Below are 22,974 nucleotides of genomic sequence, written 5' to 3'. Positions count from 1 at the left end.
GCCCCAATCCCGGAGTAGCGGCAGAAATTTTCAGCCGTTGGGGCCAGCCTTGCTGCGACGTCTTCGCCTCCCCTTCAAACAACAAATGCAGCAGGTATTTTGCCCTATTCCCCCAAAGGGTGAGTCCCAGAGGGACGTTCTTATTCACGATTGGCCCACAGGACTACTCTGTGCCTATCTCCCCATTCCTCTAATTCTACAGTTCATAAAGAAAGCCATTTGGTTGAAATGCAAGTTGATCCTCATAGCCCCATTTTTGGCCTCGACAAGTTTGGTTCCCCTTCCTTCAATCTCATCTGTTGTACAAACCGTGTATTCTGGACCCTGTTCCAGATCTGATCTCTCACCCCCAAGGGTTGACTCACCCAAATCTGTCCAGTCTCAAGCTGACAGCTTGGTTTCTCCACTTCCGCTAATTGCCAGGCAGTATGACCTCCCTTCTCCTGTGCATATCATTCTGGCTTTTCATAAACCGTCCACCAGATGACTATACCGGGACAAATGGAAAAGGCTCTCTATTTGGTCAAAGGAAAGGATGCTAGATTAGTATTCTGCTCTAGTCACAGTGGTCTTACGATACCTGTCTTAAGTTTTTTGAAGATGGAGCCACAGACTCTACCATATGAGTACATCTGGCTGGAATTTCTAATTATCATAATGGATTGGATGGTACTCCACTCGTATCACTGCATTTATGTAAAACCTTTCCCAAAGGAGTATCTCACATTAGACTTCCAATCAGACAGCCTATAGAGCCATGGAACCTCACACTATTTCTCCAGTCTTTGACTCAACCCCCCCCCTTCGAACCCGCAGCGATTTGTGACATCAAATTCTTGTCATGGAAAGCTCTCTTCTTGGTAGCCATCACGTCATCCAAATGAGTTTCAGAGTTGCAGGCATTGTGCACCAAAAGACCCTACCTAATTATTCATAAGGACAGAGTTTCACTCTGGACGAACCCATCCTTTCTCCCCAAAATTGTTTCTGAGTTTTCCATCAATCAGTCTATTGATCTTCCAGTATTTTTCCCTAACTTTTCTAATATAGGAGAATACTGCCTACATTCCTTTGATGTGCACAGGCAATTGCAATTCTGTTTAGACAGGACCAAAATGGTATGCAAGACTGGCCAACTGTTCATTTCCTTCTCTGGCCCTAGTATGGGAAACTCTGTTTCCGAGGTCACTTTATCAAAATGGCTAAGAGACTGCATACATTTCATTTATTCATTAGCAAAACAACCTATGCCACAGAATATTAAACCCATTCCACCAGATCTATGGCAACTTCTGTAGCCTTCCATTCCAGGGCTTCTATGGATGACATTTGCACAGCAGCCGCTTGGGCTAAACCCCACACTATTGTCAATCATTACAAATTGGACGTGGTCTTCAGAGGGGAGCTGCCTTCGGCTCAATGGTTCTCCGGAACGTTCTTAAGGGCCACCCAAGGCTGATAAGGCAGCTGGGGATTCTGTCCCATCGGTGATGAATGGAAAGAAGACTAACAACATCAGATAAAGAAGTTATGTCTTACCATAATGTTCCATCTGTGTTGTTCTTCTTTCATTCATCACTTCCCCACCCTCCTTCCCTTGCCAAAGGCTCTTGGCGGATAGTAGTGTCTTAGGGTATTTATGCAGAAATGGCCTCTACTTTACTTTCATAACATGGGCAAACTCAATCTGAGGTAACAGAGAGAAGGGCATTGTGGGTAAAAGCTTAGCTCAAGAGTTTTTTGTCTGGCGCGAGCTTGGTAATGGGCTAGGGTTACCACCTGTCCCACTTTGCGAGGGACAGTCCCTCTTTGGGCAGTTGTGTCCTGACAAAAAAATTGTAAAAATGGCAAATGTCCTGAGATTTTAGGACAAAATTATTTCCTATATTTTATGTAATAGTTGCATAAAACAGTTATTCTGTATCTAGCATACCCAAATGTTATAAGAAACAGGAAAAGCAACTAAAATGCTACAAGAATAAGCTTTTATTTAGGCAAGAAATTTAAGTTCTAACTTTTGTACTGACCGTGGGTATGTGTCAGCCTGTGAAATCTGATGTTTGTACCAAAAATGTCCCACTTTGCCCATTTGAAAAGGTGGCAACCCTATAATGGGCTGACTCGGTTCATCGCTGGTGAATGAAAGAAGATGAACGACACAGATGGAACGTTATGGTAAGTTGTAACTTCTTTTTCTTATCTGGAAGGTAAGCTGTGTTAACACCATAAATACTGCTTATTATATCAGGAGAAGTATGCAAACATTTAGTGACTGACTCATCTTTTTATTCCTTTTACCCCACCATCCTGAAAGCCATAGTTTTTTTTTTTTTTAATTCCATGTAAAAAAACACAAAACAAACCAAAAAAAAAAAAAAAAGCAGCAACAGCAAGTTATTTTTTTTCACAGAATCTGCACTTAAAGTTTGCCACAAAATGCACATTTTCAAGTTTATTTGTAGTGCCTCTTCTACTACACTGTGCGTGTGTGTCTGTGTGTGCGTGTGTGTCTGTGTGTGCGTGTGTGTCTGTGTGTGCGTGTGTGTGTGTGTGTGTGTGTGTGTGTGTGTGTGTGTATAAAATATGTTTAGTTTTGAAGACCGACTGTCTCAGAGTATGTAAGGTTATTTAAGAAGATGCACAGATTGTAAATGCTGTTGATACAGTGGATTGTTGATCACAGAGATGGGTTGAAGATTTATCTTTTCTGTCATTTGAAGTATGGTAGACACAAATACTTAACAGAAACAGTCACTCTTGACACAGCCTGAAGTTTCTGTTTCCGTGTTCTTATTTTTGTCATTCTTTCTGGCAGGGCTGCTCATCAGGCCTGGGGAGAGTCTTTGAAAGAGTATATGTGTATTGACAGTTCCAGTGTTATGAACAAGCTTGCAGATCTACTGCTTCGAGGTGAGACACAAGTGCCCATGTGGTTCTCCTTATTTCAGTGCCTATAACATTACATTCTGATTTGTACAAGATATTTTGTTTCTCCATATTGGTAGTTAACTAGTGTGCATTTATGTTTTGTATGGTCAGCAGTAGGTAATCAGACTGCTTCCTTTTTTCACATAGAAGAGATGGTATTACAGACCAGTACAGGTTTTTCTTCAAGTGTTGTTTTGAGTTACTTTGGTTCATTTCTTACAAATCCTGCTGTATTTTCCTGTGTGTGCAGTGGATATTATAGCATTATATTGATCATAACAAACAACTTTGAAAAATCAGACAATATTTTTACGTTTTTCTTCGGTCTTTAGCAAAGAGGAACTTCTCTTTTTAGTAGTCTTTTTGAATCGTACAACAGACAACAGCTCTTGACACCCATGTGCATGGATCATGCCGGCACTAGTGGAGGTTCGAATCCGATCACTAACACCAAAATGTGAATGACAACAACATTTATTACCTGTTTCTGAAGCCCAAGATGGCAGTGGAGGTGGTTTAATCTCACCACTGCTAACAAGTGTAACATCTGTCATATGGGCATATGAGGAGCAGGACGTGCAATCCTTTGAACATCTTCATTGACCCAAATTGATCTGATGGCTGCCAGAGGGATTGTCTGTTGAATGACCACTGGTATACAATGGGTTAAAGTGAAAAAAAAAAAAAGAGGGAGAAAAACATGCACACAAACCTGATTCAGTAATCAAGTTACCAAATGCAACCTGACCCAAGGGCATAAAGGGAATTTGCACTGTTGTCCTGGACATGTGTTTCCAACATCTACACCCAGACTAGCTCAATATACTGATCACTTACAGAGCTGAGTCTTTGACATAACACCCTAGGCATTTTTCTCATTTCTTTGCGTCTGTCAGTATTTGTACAGTTGTACAAACAAATAAACACACACACACACACACATGCTTCCTTTCTGGGAAAATAATATTGCCATCTCCCTAGAAATGGTAGAGACAAAATATACCAGTTTCCTAAAGACTGTTGATTTTGCCAAATGTAAATTATAGGAAAAATATATCTCACTGGCAATTTGCTCACATGATCTGGCTTCTGAATGTGGATACCAAGCTTTGCTAGCCTACAGTGTTAAATAACTGAATAACTGAAAGACCAAGTGGTGCAGTGGTTAAGATAGATGCCTTTCAATCACAAGGTGCAAGGTTTGATTCTCACCATTGTAAAGAGCTTTACAGATTGAAGATGTATATCCTACTTATGAACCTATAGCAAAGTTCTTCATTAGCACTCTTCAAGAAAAATCTTGATGAGTGGATGGGAAATAGGAAATACACCCCGGGGATCACTTGTGTGTCTCTGCTCGACAGTGGCACAGAAAAATAACTTTCTTGGGTGGCATAAGCCAGGGAACCTTGTTGGCTAGGCTTACGTAAGCCCTTGGGCCGATAGCCTAGTACCTACTATGAACCTACCTATAATAATACCCCTGTCTCAAGTAATACATTACAATGCGTAAATAAATAAAAAAAAATAGTCACGTGATTTTAAAAGTGAATGCATAAAGCTTAGTAAATAAAACTGTGTATATGTGAAATATGCAGAGATTAAGGAAGATAAAGAGAATGTAGAAACAACAGTACATCAGCGGTCTCTTGTAGAAATAATGGACCTAACTATTCCGAGTTAGTCATATAATACATGTTGGAATTCAAAAGGCAAACCTTCGCTGATGTGTCACCATGACATCACAAGCAAAACTAGCTGACTTTACTCTTGTTTCAGTTTCAGGTATGTGCATCTCTGCTCATTATTCTGTTCTCAGAGTAGAACGGATATAACTACAGTATGTCTGATTACATCAGCTCTTCCCCCACAATAAAAGAGCTAGTTAATCTTACACAGGATATCCCATACATCTGCCAAATGCCGTGCTCTAATGACTACTACCTTTTACAGCTCTTGCCAGCTACATTTTGAACATTTTAGTTGCATTTATGACCCTTTTTATCCTAATTACAAACCCATGCGTGACTTAATCTTATATAAGTATTTACATCCTTCCTGACACAAGAAGAGCAAGAGGTTACATTTTATATTTCAGTTACAAGTTTCCTTTCATTTTTTTTCGTATTTTATTTTGCCGAGAAAAGAACTTGCATTCTCAGACCACTGGAAAAACATATTGCAAATTCAGCAGAGCTCAAATTTAGCTTGTAACTGTGCCAGTAACCTGAAATAAGTAAAACAAAGTTTGTCACATTCTTTTTAATCAGTTTTCTCTACCTTGGCACCACAGCTTGTCTCTCACTGTTTTTGTCATGCATGAGTTAAGGTGTCACAGGTAAGCTGTCTTGTGTCTCATTGTTTTTGCCATGCATAAATCAAGGTGTTGCAGGTAAGATGTCAGGATGGAAGGGACACAGTCAGCTTGGTTTGTCCATATTCTCTAATGCTGGACAACATAAATGATTGCAGTAGGATTATGTAGTCCACTGTTTAAATGCTATTTCTAGGGACTAGGTAGGTTTTAATTGGACTTTCTCTTATAGCTTTCTGTGTATGTACCATCTAACTTTCCCATGAGGCAGGATTATGCAATTTTAGATGCTGAGTGGGACTGCACACTTGTTACTGATGTAAGAATCCTTCTTAAAGAAAGAAGGAAATAATACAGTTAGATTAAAGCCATCTTCTTGCTTTATATTGTTTTATTTGAGAAGTTATAGACAAGCACAGTGGTCTGTTTTCAGAGGTGATTTGGTAGCTTTGATATGCTGACATATGGGTCTATATTAGATCAGCGAACGCTTAAAAAAGCAAACGCTGATTGATTGAACTTATGTAAGCGAAAGCTTACAATCTCGAACTGTCAGAAAAGTGATTTTTTTCCTAGGGAAAAAAATCACTGTTCCAAAACACATACACACAACACAAGCACACCAAACAAACAACAATCCACACACATACACCTAAAATCTGACACCTAACCGTACACTAAACTATACACACACCACGAACTATCCACTTACCTTAACCCAAACCCTAACCCTAAAGTCCGTCACTATCGCACACTCACCTCACCCACTCCCTAACCCTAACTCACCTAACCCTCACGTCCACACAATCGCACACATCCCTAAACCTAACTCACCTAACCCGACCTAACACTCACATCCACACAATCGCACACTTACCTGAACCCGACCCGCAACTTTCCACCACAGCACTGAAAATACCGAAGCAACAGAAACGGGCAGCCGAATTCTTTCCCTGGGAAAAAATTTGGGTTTCTGTTGCTTCGATATTTTAAGCGTCTGCTTACATAAGTTAGATCAATCAGCGTTTGCTTTTTTAAGCATTCGCTTATCTAATATAGACCCTGACATACTTGGCTTGAACTAGACAGTGTTACAATATATAGGATGAGGCTGTATTAAACGCATTCATATTTGATCTGATGTAATTTTTTTCATTCCTCAATTAATGTGTTCATGTTCATATCTGATCCTTGGATCCAACTCTGCCACTTTCTGTATATTCTAGGATCCAACTCTCGCTTTCCTCCCTTACCCATAATGCCCCTTATCACTGTCTTAGATCTCGTTGCCTCTCTTCAAGATGGGAAGGGCTTGCAATTGCTGAAGCTCCTTATTGGATTTTTAGTTGGTGAATAGATATAAGTTTCCTTTTTTTCCTTCCATAATAGTGATACTATCCCCCTTACACTCTTCAAATCTTTCTAATCTTAACCTTAAGGTAGTTCTTAGTTTACCGTTGTTGGTATTTAGACTTTCTTCTTTTTCATACTTTCCAAAAAAAAAAAAAAATCTTTTTTATGTAGGTGGTTTGTTTGTTTTTTTGCAGTATGGCTGATAAGTCTACTGGTTTCAAAAAGTGCACTACCTGTGGGCATTAGATACCCAACTCTGATGCCCACAGGGAGTGCATGTATTGTTTGGGCCCGGCACATCTGGGAACCTTCTTTTGCCTTTAACACTAGATTAGTCAGCGGTAGAAGAAACAAGTTGATTCTAAAAGGCCTCGTTCTGACTTCAGCTACTTCTGCAGGTACTTCTTCATGGGCTCAAACCCCCTTTCAAAAATCTAAGGAGCCCAGAGAGCACTATAAACTCTCAACTCTCTTCAGTCGGCACCTTCTTTGGAGCCTCCCAGGAAGGTTTCTAAGAGCTCCGATCTAAAGAACCTGCTATAGCCAAATCTCCTGTGCTCCCTGCACTGACATTTTCACCAGAGCCTAGGATTGAGGTCTCCTTTTCTCCAAGAGACTCCCAAAATGTTGTCCAGGCCACCTTCCACTTCTTCTGTTAAGTTCTCTTGAAGTCTTTCCAAGTCAGAGGTAAATAGGATGCTGAGAAAATTCCTCAGAACATAGATCCAGATGGGGGTCCTGTCAGATTTCTCACCCATTGGATCTGTGAGCTCTCAACCTTTTTTTCAGCCTGTAGTTCCTCCTTCTCCAGTCTGACCTGACATTTCAGAGCTCTTGGACCCAAGATCCCTGAGAGTCGAACCATTGGATCCAAAGATTATTTTATCTTCCACTCTGGCGACTTCCATGATCTGATCGGCTCCTACTCTTTTGGAATATGATGGCTCTCTGAGCTGAAGCGTCGCCGTCGGATCCGATGGTTTGACTTTGACTCTGAAGTTTTCGGAGTCATCACTTCCTCTTGGATAGCTCAGCTCTGACTCCTCCTTTGGAGCAGAGGGTCAGGGAGGACCATGGATAGTCTGCTGTGAGAGTCTGAGTTCTGGTGGGATTGTCCTCTGTTTCTCCTGGTCCCTCAGCCTTCGAGGTGGTGCAGAGAGGGTTTTCTCACATCCCAGAATAGTTGCCACTCTTGCTCCTTCAGATCCATGTCCTGATCCCTTTTCAGATCCTGAGTTTGAGCCTTCTCATCCTACACCTCATGGACAGACAACCCAGATGAACTTCCAAGCACTTTCCGCCAAGGAACTCTCCACTTCTTCCGACACCTCCACAGAGCATCCCACTGTAGAGGTTCCTCAGAAGAGGTGGTGCAAGAGGAGGCACCTGGATTCTCCACAGGTGTCCCTCACAGAAGACACAGATTTTGATGGAAGGGAAGGGTTCCCTAGGTCTCCACCTGAAGATGTCTCATTTGGAGACATCTTAGAGATGATACACCAGAAAGGTGGTTGGTCTTTCCAAACTCCTTCCCAGGAGGAATCCGTGTTCTTGGAAGCCTTCGTGTCTGAACCATCTATGTCTTGGGTTACCCCACCTGTGAATGAGCTTACAGACCTTGTCTGCTGAGGAGCATGGAAGAAACCAGACTCTATAGAACCAATCCCCAAATGTCTGCACAAGATTTTGAGTGCTTCTACTAACAGCACTGGACAAAGGTTATTCCTGTAGATGCCATGGTTGTTGTGGCAGCCACTAAGTAGTAGCTGGCTGAACAGAGATCCTCTGTCAGATGTTCTTCGTGTTTCACTGTTGCAGTCATTACATTTGGGTAATCTGCTGGTAGGTTGCCCTCAGTCGGCCTGAATAACAAAGTCTTGGGTCCTGCGTCGGTTGCTGTCTCCTCTTCCATGACGTCAGGTCGTCAGGGGTATAAAACATGCAGCCGACGCCATTTTATTCAGTCTTTTTTGCCGCGCGGTGCCCGAAGCAGAAGCAGTTCGCAAGTGCCGGTCAGCCGACTCCTGAAATTTTCACATTCGAGTTTCAGAACCGAAGTCTTCAATTAAGCTAAGTAACCCATTGGGGAAACTTTTTCTTGCTCCTTACCGATGTTAGTAAAAGTTAATAATTGCATTACTTGTGGGAAGCAAATACCTCATAAGGATTTTCATTTGTACTATATTCCTTGCCTAGGCCCAGATTATAACGTACCTTGCTGTCGGTTTTGTGCTAGATTTAACCAAAGCACTATTAAGCATCGGTGTATTTTTGTTTCTAAATATTTTGGATCAAGATTGAATTACCCTGAAATGTCGTCGGTTAGCAATCCGACTACCGGAGTTCACAAAACCGCAAAGAAAAAGACAGAGACAGACCGTCGAGGTCGAAAACCGACGACGAAACTTTTCCTAAGCCAGTCGCTGGTTCACCGGTACTCAGTGAGGTGCTTTCACAGCCCCTTATACCTGCTATTTTTGAGTCGCAGGCCTCTACCAAGACCGATGCGGAGTCCGGTATGCCACGAGATTCTCAGAGTATTTAACCCGTGGATGTCTCTCCCTTGGATGGATCCGGAGTCGCTGAGCAGGCACCGGCTTCTGAGGGTGTTTTCAGGCCTTAACATTTTTAAATAAAACCGATGCCAGCCTCAAAAACAAGATCAAAAACATCTATGTCTAAAAACTGATGCATGAGCCACATGCTCAGGGCCCTATGCCTAAAAAACAGATGATCAAAATGGCTGAGGACTTAATTACCTTGATCAGGGGTTCCCACCCCCCCCCCTGCTAAAAGGCCTAGGCAAGGCACTGATTATGAATCTTCAGATCAGGTTTCCTTTTCTTCTGATTCCTCTTCTGATCAGGAATTTTCTATTCCACCCTATGAGGCTTCTGATGCAGAAGAATCCACCCCATCTGCATCTCCACCTGAGGATTACTCTTTTGGGGAAACCTTGCATACTTTAAGGGAGCATTTTCACTGGGAGAGTCAGGATTTCTCTGAATCAAAAAAGAGACTTAGGGATTTCCTTCTTCTTCCTCAGCTTAGGCCTTTGGCAATACCTCCTTTATTAGACATTGTTGATGTGTTTTCGGAATCAAGCATGGCTCCTGATTCCCTTCCTCCTAGTAAGCCAGACAGATATTACAGGGTTCCTGACTCCCACAAATTTCTATTCAAAAATCCTGCTGCTGATCCTGAGACTATCTCACAGGGTCCCAAAGGTGTAAAGGCCTCTACAGCCAAAAATCCTACCCCCTCTGATAGAGATTCCAGGGCACTGGATAGATGGGGAAAGAAGGTTTATACGTCTGCAACCTTGGCAATTAAGGCCTTAAACTGCCAGTTTCACATGCTTAAATATCAACAGCATGTTATAGGCTTATTGAAACAGAAAATGATGTTGTTTTCTGATTGTGTGGAAAATAAAGAATTACAAGAATTATTGCATTCAGCAGAACAGGTTGGAAAGCATACTTTGCAATGTGGTTTTGATTCCTTGGAGGCCTCTTGCAGGGCCGCAGTAACTGGATCTGTGATTAGAAGGCATGCGTGGCTCAAGGAGCAAAATCTGACTGATCATGTTAAAGCTAAATTGTTGGATGCCCCCTTGCAGCATGATACTCTGTTTGGTAATAAGGCAGAAGAGGTTTTAAAGAAAATGGAAGACAAAGCTAAATCTATGCAAACTGTAAAAGATTTCTTACAAGTGCAGCCACCCAAGTTCAGTAGGCACTGGCCTACTAAAAATTGGTCCTTTCCTGTGTCCAACAGAGCCTCTCAAGGCAAATCCAGGTGCTCAAAATGCTCTAGATACCAATCACAGGGTTCTTACAGGTCAAAGCAATGGGGTGCCTCCACCTCCAAATCTGGAGGAAACAAAGCACAATCCTACAGTAAGCAGTCTCAATGACTTCCCTCTACCTTCACCAAGCTCTTATCTTTTGGTCACCCCCCTTGGGGGGGGGGAATTAACACTTCATGCTCAAAATTGGCAGTTAATTACCCAGGACAAGTGGGTATTAAACATAGTATCCCAGGGGTACAGATTTAATTTCCATACTTTGCCAATTCCAAACGGTTGGACAGATCTGCCACAAAATCAGTGGGCAGAGGCTCAGAAAAAAGTTACATTCCTCATGGATATGGGGGCTATTCAACCAGTACCAGAAAAGGAAAAATGACAAGATTTTTATTCAAGACTTTTCCTGGTACCCAGAAAAGTCTATGCCTGGCATCCAATACTGGATTTATCGATTTGGAACACATTCCTGGACATTCCAAAATTCAAAATGCTGATTTTGCAACAGATACCTGCCTATGCTGGGCAGGAACGCTTGGTTAGTGACTCTAGACTTGAGAGGCATACCTGCATTTCCCAATATGGGAATCGTGCAGAAGATACCTCCGCTTCAAGGCAGGTTTTTTGCATTACCAATTCTCTGCACTGGCCTTTGGCTTATCTACTGCACCCAGGGTCTTTACAAAGTGCCTGGCACCAGTAACTGCATTCTGCAGACAAAGAAGCATACAAATTTATCCTTATTTGGACGACTGTCTCATTCAAGCAGAGGACAAGTACACTCTTCTTCAACATCTGGCATTTGTAAAAAGGCTTCTAACATGCCTAGGGTACACAATAAACGAAAAGAAATCCCAACTGGTACCCTCTCAAATAATTACATTCCTGGGTGCAAGCTTGAATACAACTGCCCAGATGACTTACCTTACGCCAGACAAACAAAGGCAACTGACAACATACTTCAAAGAGATGGCAATAAAAACCCAGTTATCTGCAAGACAAATTCTGCAGGTTTTGGGGTTCATGGCATCCTGCATTCTACTAATTCCATATGTGAGACTGCATATGAGGAAACTTCAATGGTACCTAAAAAGTCTATGGAACCAACATTGTCACAGTCTGGAAACAATGATTCCTCTCATTCCCTGCCTACAACAGGAATTTCTTTGGTAGGCAGAGACATGTCACCAAAACAAGGGACTGTCATTCACTCTACCCCCTGCCACCCAAACCCTAACTACAGACGCATCAGACTATGCATGGGGGGCCCGCCTGACAGGGAGATGCATTCAGGGCAAATGGAGCCCAAAACAAATGCATCTGCATATCAACCAGAAAGAGATGCTAGCTGTTCAGAATGCTCTGACAGCCTTCAAGGACTTGCTTCATCCAGGACAACTGCTGATAAAGACGGACAACACCACGGTTATGTGGTACATAAACAAGCAGGGGGGTACACATTCCTACCCCCTTTGCAGACTAGCCATGGCATTGTGGAACACAGCTTTGACTTACCAAATACATCTTCAAGCTCAATTCCTGCTAGGAAAACAAAATACTCTGGCAGATGACCTAAGCAGAAATCTTATGGACCCTCACGAGTGGAAACTGGATCCACAAATCTTCAGCATGTTAACACAGAAATGGGGGAGCCCAGACAAAGATCTATTTGCCTCTCCCCAAAATTATCAACTGGACAAATTCTGCACAAGGACTTATCACAGACAAGCATGGAAAGTGGATGCCCTATCCTTCAGCTGGAAAATCCTATCAGTCTATGCCTTTCCCCCTCTGCCTCTTCTCTCCAAGGTCTTACTAAAGGTCAGACAGGAAAAAACAAAAATGATCCTAATTGCTCCAGACTGGCCTTGTCAGCACTGATACCCAATTCTAAGGAATACGTCTCTACTCCCTCCTTGGTACTTGCCTCAAATACCTCATCTACTGTCTCAGCAGAACAATCAAATTCTGCACACTCGGCTCCAAACTCTGAACCTTGCAGCATGGCTGATCATTTAATTATTCAAACAACACCTCTCAGTAAATCTGTGATGGATGTCATTTTGGAAGCCAGAAGGCCTAGTACTAGAAAATCTTATGCTGATAAATGGAAGAGATTATGTGCTTCGAACCTAGCACATGGAACAGACACAGCAAAGCCCAATAACCCTCAGATTTTACAATATTTGACTGAGATGCTTGACAAGGGCCTATCTTTTTCTTCAATAAAAAGCCATGCCTCTGCCATCTCGGCTCATTACAACACGGAGCCTCCCCTCTTTTCTCATCCTCTGCTTAAACAGTATCTTAGAGGGGCCAAAAATTTAAGGCCTCCCAGAAGATTACCAACTCCTGCATGGGACCTCAATTTTGTGCTGGAAAAGCTCACCCTGCCTCCTTTTGAACCAGCAGTTACTGCGGATATAAAATTCTTATCGTGAAAAACAGCTTTCCTCTTGGCAATCACTTCAGCAAGAAGGGTTTCAGAACTACAGGTTCTCATGGCTGTGGAGCCTTTTATTACATTTTACCTGGACAGGGTGTCCCTCAGGACCAGTCCTTCTTTTATGCCTAAGGTGGTTTCCAGTGTGGCTCTTAACCAAACAATTCGCCTGTCAACTTTTTACCCAAATCCGCAGAACAAGGAGGAGCAGATTCTGCATTCATTGGATGTACACAGACAACTAAGATTCTACTTAAACAGGACCAAATCTCTAAGAGAGTCTGAGCAACTACTGGTGGCATTTGCTGCAGGATCAGAGGGGAAGGCTATATCAAAGCAGACTATTTCCAAGTGGATAAGCCACTGCATTCGTTTCTGCTATTTGCACCATGGTAAACCTGTGCCCAAGGGGATTAGGTCACATTCCACCAGGGCTTGCCTCTACCTCAGCAGCTTTTCTCAGAGGAGTTCCAACCAAAGACATTCTAGAAGCTGCTACTTGGAGCTCTGTTCATACCTTCACAAAGCATTATCATTTGCCTCTCTTCTCCAAATCCAGGGCAGGCTTTGCCACTGCAGTTCTGCAGTGCCTTTTAGCCGCTCCTAATGCTATTTAGTTCCATCCTCCCATCTATAGCTTTGGGATTCTACCCAAATGTAATGACTGCAACAGTGAAACACGAAGAACATATTACATTTGTGTACACTTACATAAATGTAGATGTTCGAGTGTATTCACTGTTGCAGTCCTGGTTACCCACCCGCCATCCCCCTTTTTTTTTATAACTTCTCTTTCCTTCACTATATTCTAAAGCCTTTGTGGTGTATTTGCTTTTAGATGAAGGTAAAGTTTATGTTGCTAAAAGTGCATTTACATATATTTCTGTTTATTTATATATATATATATATAAATTCTTTTCTCGTTCCACAAACCTTCAACTATTAAGATTTGTAAGAGTGAGTAGAACAGATTTTTTTTGTGAGCTCATCAGAGAGACTTGGATCCTTTCACTGCTCCACTCTCAAATATTTTAGATTTCCTTGCCTTCATTTTTCAAGCTGCAGCAAGTTTCTCCACCATTAAAGTTCAGCTGGCAGCCATCTTCAACTGTCACATGGGAGATAACTTGGATGAAGCTAAAGGAAAAGCATTATGTAAGGCCTTCCTAAAAGATAGATCCTACTTCACCTTGGGATCTAAACTTGGTATTACAGACATTGAGACATCCACCGTTGAGCCTTTAGCTGAAGTAGACCTTAAGTTTCTATCTTGGTCTTTTTGGTGGCTATCACTACAGCAAGATGAGTATCAGAACTCCAAGCACTGTCTGTGAAACCACTGTATTCCACAAAGAATGTGTTACCCTACACACTAATCCTTCTTTTTTTTACCAAAAGTGGTTTCTGAATCAAACATCAATTAAATGATCAATTTACCAGTTTTCTTTCCTAAATTTCACAACAAAGGAGAGTATACCCTTCATGTATTAGACATCCATAGACAACTTTGTTTTTACCTTCATAAGACTAAGGAATTTAGAAAAAAACAGACAAATATTTGTCTCCTTCTCCAATAACAAGATGGGAAAACGAGTTTCAAAACTACACTAGATAAATGAAAACAGATTGTACTACTTCTGTTTATATATTTATTCCTTGAGAGGCCTAACGGTACCAATACAGCCAAGAGCTTATTCAACTATGTCAATGGCTACATCATCTGCTTTTTGGGTTAGAACCTCCATTGATGACATCTGTGCAGCTGCCACTTGGTCTAATGCTCATACTTTTATTTCTCATTACAAATTGGATATCATCTCCGGGAACAGAGCAGCATTTGGTTCTGCTGTTCTACTGAACATCCTCCCACGAATACCACCCAAGGTAATTGTAGCTGGAGACTCTGTCCCATTTGTTGAGGAACAAATGAACATGACAACATCAGATATAAAAGTTACATATGCACCGTGACTATGCATCTGTGTTGTCCATTTTCATTCTACCTCAGCTTCCTTCCCACCTTCCCCCATCCATGTCTTTGGGAGAGACCTAAAGGAATTCTTATTAGGAACCACAGATGTCCTTCTAGTCAGTGCAGTACTCATAACCTGAGTGATCTTCCACCAGAAGGTGACCTGACGTTGGCCAGTAGTATGCAGAAGTCTTATACTACTAAAGTGTAAGAGGTACATCGCACATAGGCTGCAGTCAGACGTAGGCCATAAAAGTGATGTAATAATCCAACACAACCCCCAAAAATTTTGGAAAAATGTAAACCAGCTACTAAAACCCACCCAAAAGGCTACCCCCATACCAATCACCTCTGACACTAAAGTTCCCATTGAAACACAATTCAACTCCCACTTTGTGAATTCAGTTCTATCCTTAGTGTGACAGGACAGTTCCAACCTCACTATCCCACCAACACAAATAACACTATTACAAGCTTTACCCTCAAAACAGTTTCCTCCACTTCAATCAAAAGCACGCTCTGAAAACTAAAAACCTCATTAACACCAGCCTATCTACTCCCCAGCTATTTCTTGAAACTCACAGCAGATGCTATTGCTGTCCCAATCTCCATTCTCATAAACAGATCAATTGTTGAAAACTATGTGCCCAAATTCAGTAAAATATCCTGTGTTACACCCATACATAAAGGCAAGACCTCCACTAAACTTAATAACTACAGACCCATTGGTTTGCTCTCCCCCTGGCCAAAATCCTAGAAAAATGCATCCATACCCAAGTGCTAAAATATCTCCCAGACAGCAACATCCTGTCACCTACTCAACATGGTTTCAGACTTGCCCATAGTACCACTACAGCCCTCCTCTGCTTCACAGACACAGTAAACCGCCTCAAAAACGAAGGCCTGCAGGTGTCAACTCTTTTTTTGGATATGTCCAAAGCATTTGACAGTCTTGCACCAAATCCTGTTAAACAAACTAAACCAATATCACCTATCAAATTCCACTCTTACTTGGTTCCAAAGCTACTTAACTGACAGGTACCAAGCTGTGAAATGGGAAAATTCTCTCTCTCCTCAGCTGCCCATAACTATAGGAGTCCCACAGGGTTCTCTCTTAGGACCACTACTATTCACAATCTTCACAAATGACCTCCATACCTCTACAGAGCATACCTCTATCATTCAGTACGCAGATGATACTACTTTAATCTGTGCTGCACAAAACATTCCCACCCTCCTGCAAACAACTTAACTAGCATTCTCTGATGTTGAAAACTACCTAACCAAAGCCCAACTTGTCCTCAATCCAAAGAAAACTCAGCTTATGATTATAACCTGTTCTAACAAAAACACTATGTCAATTCACTATCTACTCCACAAATGCTACTCCAATCGCTCCAGTGACAAAGGCTAAGCTAGTGGAAATAACCATAGACTCCCACCTAAAATTTGATAGTCATCTCAACTTAACTATTAAAAAAGTACATGCCAGACTTTGATCACTCTACCGTATCAAACAATTTCTTACCAACAACACAAGATCAGCCATTGCTTGCTCCCAACTTCTATCCACCCTACTCTACGCATCTCCCATTCTGACTAATCTCAACAAAACTGAACTAAGCAAAATGAAAGCCTGTTATAACAGAATTGCTCGCTTTGCTGCAAATTGCTCACATAGAACTTATCACTGTACTGCTTTGAGACAGCTCCTCTGTCTTGATCTGCTCAACCTCCTAACCTACAATCAACTCTGCCTCTGTCATTCTATTACCTCCCCAATAAGTGTCCTACCCTCAAAAACCTAGTACAACATCACTCAGCCAAAAGGCCTCTTAGATCATCAAGAAAACTACTACTAGAAGTCACCAACAGCTACAATAGCTTTGAGACACACTGTATAGTAGTTCATTGGCTAAAAAATGGAACTCTCTCCCCACTAACATACAAAACACATCATCCAAAGCCTCTTTTAAAAACCTCATTAGGCAATATCTCAAGCAAAGTTGGCAGTGCCATGATTGCTCCCCAAGCTACTGAAAGCGGATAAGGTACACATACTAAACCTAGAGTACTTGATAATAGTTTTCACTCTTACTCACAAACACTGGCTAATGTACAATGTATGTACTGCACGTGTCTACTATGTATGTATTCTAACTATGTTTCAAATTTCAGCTGTACACCACAAATCAACTAATTACCTTTATTTTTAAATTAATATTTTCTTTCTGTTCTCTCCACTGTAATTGTTGATGTGCTGCATACCACTGTAAAAACATGTCTGTTGTATTTTGTGTGTATACTGATCATGTCTAAATATCTAAATGTATCTGTAGTTTTTCTATGTGAAGCTTTTCTCCCCAGACCTCTGCTGAAAAAGGGCCTTTTCAGCTCAGTCAGACACCCCCGGTTAGCAAATGTAAAATAAAATAAAAATAAATAAAATGTACACATGTACCATGCTCAGAACTTTTCTGTTGCCAGTCAGAACACCATTTCAACCTTCAGTCTCATCGTTTCAGTGATTGCGACTTCAGCTTTTTTCAGGTAAGTGCCCCAATGGGGAAAATGTTCTCTCTACTTCTGTTTTGGTTATATTATACAAGAAGGGCAAGTGCCAGTGTGAAAGACAAATTCCATATAAGGACAGTCATCTACAGTGTCTGTTTTGCTTAGGGCCTAGCCACGACCTTAATTTTTATAGCATCTACCAGTCCTTTTTACCAAAGACCCTTAGAAGCAGGCCTTCTTTTCAACTTCTTCAGCTTAAATTGTTAGCTAAGCCTGTGGAAGGTACCTCAGTGTCTGACTCCAAGCCGGTGGAGCACAAAGCCAAGAAACCTTGGCCTGCGGCATCCGCTGCACCTCCACCATCAGACGTATCTCCTGAGGTGTTAGTCTACCCCTGAGGCACATCTGACTTCAGGCACGGATTCACAGGCGGAGCCCAGTTCTGAGGCCACCTTGACTTCAGCCGCAAGCTGATGTCCGATCAGGATGTTGCAGGGAAACGTAGGCTTGTATGGAGCACTCTAGGGGGGGTGTCACGAGCTCTAGTGAGAGAAGAAATTGAGTCCGACACATTGGAATGTAGGCCTTCATCCTGTCCTCCGATATTGCATAAAATTGTTTCTCCTACCAAGAAAAAAAAAAAGCATCTGTCCCATGCTAAAGAGGCCTCAACAGATTGACAGGCCTTCTCCGAAGATTGTTTCAGGTTTTCATGGCACTCAAGCCACTTTCTTATCTGCCTTTTCCTACTCTCACTCCCCTTCCTTCTCAGAAAAGGATTAGGGACAATGATTCTTCTGATGAAGAGGAATTCTTGGATTACACAACACAAATTCCCTCTCCTCAGGAATATGCTTCCCTGAGGAGGAGTCAGTCAGTGCTGACTCCACTATGTAAGAGATTTCATTTGGTGAACTCTTCTGAAAATGGGAGAACACTTTAAGTGGGACACCTCCCAAATTTCTGATGTCCAAAAAAGGTACTATCAACTTCTACAAGTTGACTTCCCTAATCCCTCTGCAGTTCCACCAGTGCATTCTGCATTTCTGGATGCCTTTCATAATGCCTCCCAGCTCCCAAGAAGCCAGATCGCTTCTACAAGGTCCCTGAGGATTGTAAGTTCCTCTTTAGGTGTCCTGCTGCAGACCCTGCAGTCTTTTCTTTAACTACAGATAAACCATCTAGGTTGCTTCCTTCTACCTCCATTCTCCCATCAGACAAAGGGAGTAGAACCCTTGAGTGACTGGGAAAAAAGGCATGTACTTCAGTCACCTTGGCTTTCAGGGCCATCAATTATCAGAAACACATGACCAAGTACTCCTTATAGCTCTTGTCTCAGGCATCAAGTGGCATTTCAGATTTTCCAGACTCTGAAGAAAAAGCCTTGGCCCCCTCTATCTTGGGAACTTCTTCCCAAGTGGCAAAACACTCCATTAAATGCAGATATGATGCTGTGGAGGCTTGTGCCAAGACAACTACTACTGGTTCATTTCTCAGAAGATTTTCCTGGCTTAGGTTATAGCCCCTCCAGGATAACTTCAAATCTAAATTAATGGATGCACCATTAGATAACTCAGGCTAATTTGGTCCGGCAGCAGCTTCTCTTTAAGTTCCTACAGGAATATACTAAGGAACTCAAGGAATTCAAACACATCCTGGTTTCTCCTGTGCCCCAGTTTCTTAGGAATTTCCCATCTAAACCAGTCTTCATCCACAGCTGCATTCAGCATTCCTGCAGTAAGACTTCCAGAGGAGGCAAGAGACAGCAAAAGCCCAGCGGTTCTCAGGCACTGTCACAACAAAGACAGTCCGTTTCATTACAAAGCAGGGAGTCTGTACCTACCCTGCAGATGTCTCTCTTTCCCCTCTTTCCCATCACCTTTCAAACACTCACAGGGTCTGGGAAAGCATCACCCAAGACACCTAGGTTCTTTCCATAGTCAAAAAAGGATATTTCATGGTTTGGCACTCTATCTCCCTTTCATGTGTATCACTCAACCCCCCCCCCCCCCAAGAGCAGCTGCCCCACTTCCAGGAGCTTTGGCAACAGGACTGTATTCAAAGGGTCCCCAAACCACAAGAGGGAAAGGCTTTTATTCAAGAATGTTCTTGGTGCCCAGAAAGGATGGCCTCTGGAGACCAGTCCTGGATTTATCCCATCTCAACATTCTCTTAAAGGTTCCTTCCTTCAGAATGTTGACACTCCAAACTCTATTACCTCTTATAATTACACAGAGATACATGGCATCTCTAGATATAAAAGATGCTTACCTTCACATCATGTTCAGGAAATTCTTACATTTTTCTGTGGGTTCCTGGTATTTTCAATTATTTGCCTTGCCCTTTGGTCTTTCTACAGCTCCAAGGGTGTTCACAAAATGCCTGATTCTAATGATTGCAGGCTTTTGGGTATCCAGATTTTTCCATACCTGGGCAACCTGCTCTTACAAGCTTCAACTCCTCAAACTCTACTCCAAAATCTGGAGACCAGCATTTCCCTCCTTGGAAAACTGAGATTCACCACCAACTTCAGTAAATCACTCCTCACCCCTTCACAGGACCACATTTTCCTGGGTTGTCGAATCCAGACAGACATTTTGAGAGTGTCACTTCCACCTCAAAAGTTGCAGGACCTTAGGTCCTTCTCTCACTCCCTTCTCCCCTTGACTCTCACAGCATGGCCAGGAAGTTCCTCAGGGTGCTGGGATTCATGGCTTCAACCATTCCCATGGTGCCAATGGCAAAACTCCACATGAGGAAATTCCATTGGTTCCTCAGATCTGTGTGGACCCAGCATTCTCAACCACTAGAGTACAAAGTCCCCCTCATTCCTTGTCTAAAAGAGAGCTGCTCTGGGGGATCCAACAGATAGCCCTAAATCCAGTACTACCTCTGCACCCTCTCACCCCAGTCCTAGAACTCTACACAGATGCATCATATGTGGGCTGGAGGGAGGGGTTGCCTAAGATAATTTACATTTCAGGGAGTTTAGTCTTCCTCCCAGAAAACAGAACACATCAATGCGAGCGTTGCTTCTAGCTCTACAAGCATTTTACACTCTTCTTTGCCCTGGCCGTCTCAAACTGTTCACAGACAACATGACAGTCCTGTGGTATGTGATCAAGCGGGGAGGGGGACCAGATCCTATCTCCTTTGCAGTTTGGCTCTTATGCTGTGGGAATTTCTTCACCAATACCACATGACTATTCAGGCGCTGTACATTCCCTCCAACCAGAACCTTGTGGCAGACTCCCTTAGCAGGCTGTTAACTTAATCCCATGAATGAATGCCTCACAGGGATGTGTGTTCCAGGACATAATCCACCATTGAGGTATTCCTCAAAAAGATTTATTTGCCTCCTCCTGAACAGACAACTTCCAAAATGTTGTGCTAAAGTTCCAAGTTGTCTGGTTTGGGAAGTAGATGTCCTCTCCTTTTCTTGGAAGGGGATGTTTCTGTATGCATTCCCTTCCCTTCCTTTAATTACAAAGGTCCTGTTCAAGACTCGACAGGACCAACCAAAAATCTTGCTGGTGACTCCCTTTTGGCCAAGACCACACTGGTTCCCCCTTCTGCGTTTAGCAGAGGGCCATTATGACAAGTTACCCCAGAGAATGGACCTTCTTCCACAAAACAAAGGATCCCAGATACATCCACACCTCTCAATGCTACAGCTTACACTGTGGATGATAGGATTCTAATTCCTTTCAGACACCTGTTCTGTGATGACATGCTCATGGTTTTCCAGGAGGCCAGAAAACCCAATACTAGAAAGTCTTAAGTTTCCAAATGGAAAATATTTTCCCTCTAATGTCTCTGTAAGAAACAAGACCCACTGCTGACAGTGGGAATCCCAGTGGTTCTGTCTTATTTTTGTGAATTGTTCTCTGCTGCCTTGGCTTATTCTTCTGTCAAAGCGCATATATCAGCTATTTATGCTTGTCTGCCTCTATCTCCCCCTCTAACATCCAGATTTTAGGTGGAACAATTTCTTAAGGGCATCCTTCACATTAGGTCTCCCAGGAAACCTATTCTTCCTCCGTGGGATCCTAATTTTGTTTTAGAAAAATTGACCCTGGCCCCTTTTGAGCCTGCATCTTCAGCCTCTCTAAAACATTGTTCTTGGGAAAACTGTTTTATTAGTAGCCTTGACTTAAGGAAGAAGGGTGTCAGAGCTACAAGCTCTTATGGCTTCACCTCCCTTCTTGGTCTTTCATAAGGACAGGGTATCCTTGAGAACAGATCCTTCTTTTATGCCAAAAGTGGTTAATGAGTTATCCCTTAACCAGTTAATTACCCACCTTATTTTCTTCTCCTCAAAACTACACTGAGAAGGCACTGCACTCCTTAGATGTACATAGACAACTACTCCTTAGATGTACATAGACAACTTAGATTTTATCTGGAACAGACTAAAGCTGTCAGGAAATCTGATCTGCTATTTGTGAACTTTCATTCCTGGGCTCTGGGTTTATCCATTTCCAAGTAAACAATTTATTCCTGGATTTCTAAGACTATTTCCCTTTGTTACATGCTCCATGGAAAGAGCCTCTCTTCACCTGTGAAGGCCCATTTCACCAGAGCTGTGGCTTCCTCAAAGGCATTGTTCAAGGGCTTAGATAACAGCACGTTCCTTGAAGCAGCCGCCTGGTCTTCTATTCATACTGCTACCTATGGTAAAGGATTAGAAAACCATCTGACAGTATTTTAAAATAATTAAGTACAGACTATGACTTGCCACAAATGCACTCCACAGGGGAAATCTATTTATATTTGTTTTGTTAATAGGCAGGTATATGGTGGCCTACTAACTCTCCAGGTCCCACACCAGAGGTACATTAGTGTCGTACATTACTATGTAGATATATCTTAGTGTAATTGCTGTTAGTATTAAATTAATTGCATTTAGATTATATTAAAGATCATGGATATAGTCATAATACCACAGTAATTAAACAGTAGTAATGCTGTATGCAGGGATGTTTTTCACTGTTTCAAGTGCCATGATATTGCATGTCAAAATAATGAAAGGTGGAGTTTTTATAACATCTTTCTGCACCCTGTGTCACATTAAAACCCATATCTTCAAGACAATTATAGGTTCATAGGTTCATAGGTTAGTACTAGGCTAACTGCCCTTGCGAGCCATTTTAAGCCTAGCCAATTATCCCTTGTGAGATTCAAACCCTGCACCTTGTGTTTGTAAGGCAAAGACCTTAACCATTTGGCCACCCTAGTACCCAATTTTCTTTCATATGGCAGTAGTTCACAGTACACAAATCAAGAATTCCGGCATAGGATATAAAGTCCAAATGGTCCTCATTTTAATGAGCAAGTAGAACTAACCAAGCAGTGGGAAGTCATGTGACCCATAACAAAAGCTATAAGGATTGTCTTACAGTTCTGGAAGTAGTGCATTATAGTGACTTACTCTCGTACCAGTTTAAGTCTTGGTGGACAGAAGGTTGATTCCTGAGAACCCGCATAAATTACAGGAAATGCTAGAAAGAAATAAGCAGACATGGAATTACTTATATGACAGAGACTGCAGAAGTTTACCAGACTTAGTAGCTAGTGTCAGAGTAATAATCAGGAAATCATGGGAAGGTTCACACGCTGAAGATGAAGTAGTTGGTAAAGCAACC

At 42.1% G+C, this 22,974-nt stretch overlaps 1 protein-coding gene across 2 annotated transcripts in view; it reads left to right on the top strand.

The window, feature by feature from the left end:
- Window positions 1-22,974, top strand: part of METTL17 (methyltransferase like 17) — a 760,923-nt gene that overhangs the window by 308,207 nt on the left and 429,742 nt on the right. For both annotated transcript variants that reach the window (XM_044058500.1, XM_044058499.1), the window contains exon 7: window positions 2,816-2,910. In XM_044058500.1, the coding sequence (XP_043914435.1) occupies window positions 2,816-2,910 (95 nt within the window). The remainder of the gene's footprint in view (window positions 1-2,815; window positions 2,911-22,974) is intronic.

Source organism: Protopterus annectens, chromosome 16.part0, assembly GCF_019279795.1.
Source record: "Protopterus annectens isolate FY-2018-M chromosome 16.part0, PAN1.0, whole genome shotgun sequence".
NCBI lineage: Eukaryota > Metazoa > Chordata > Ceratodontiformes > Protopteridae > Protopterus > Protopterus annectens.
The sequence above is the reverse complement of the archived record's forward strand: the minus strand, read 5'-3'. Positions and strand labels throughout refer to the sequence as shown.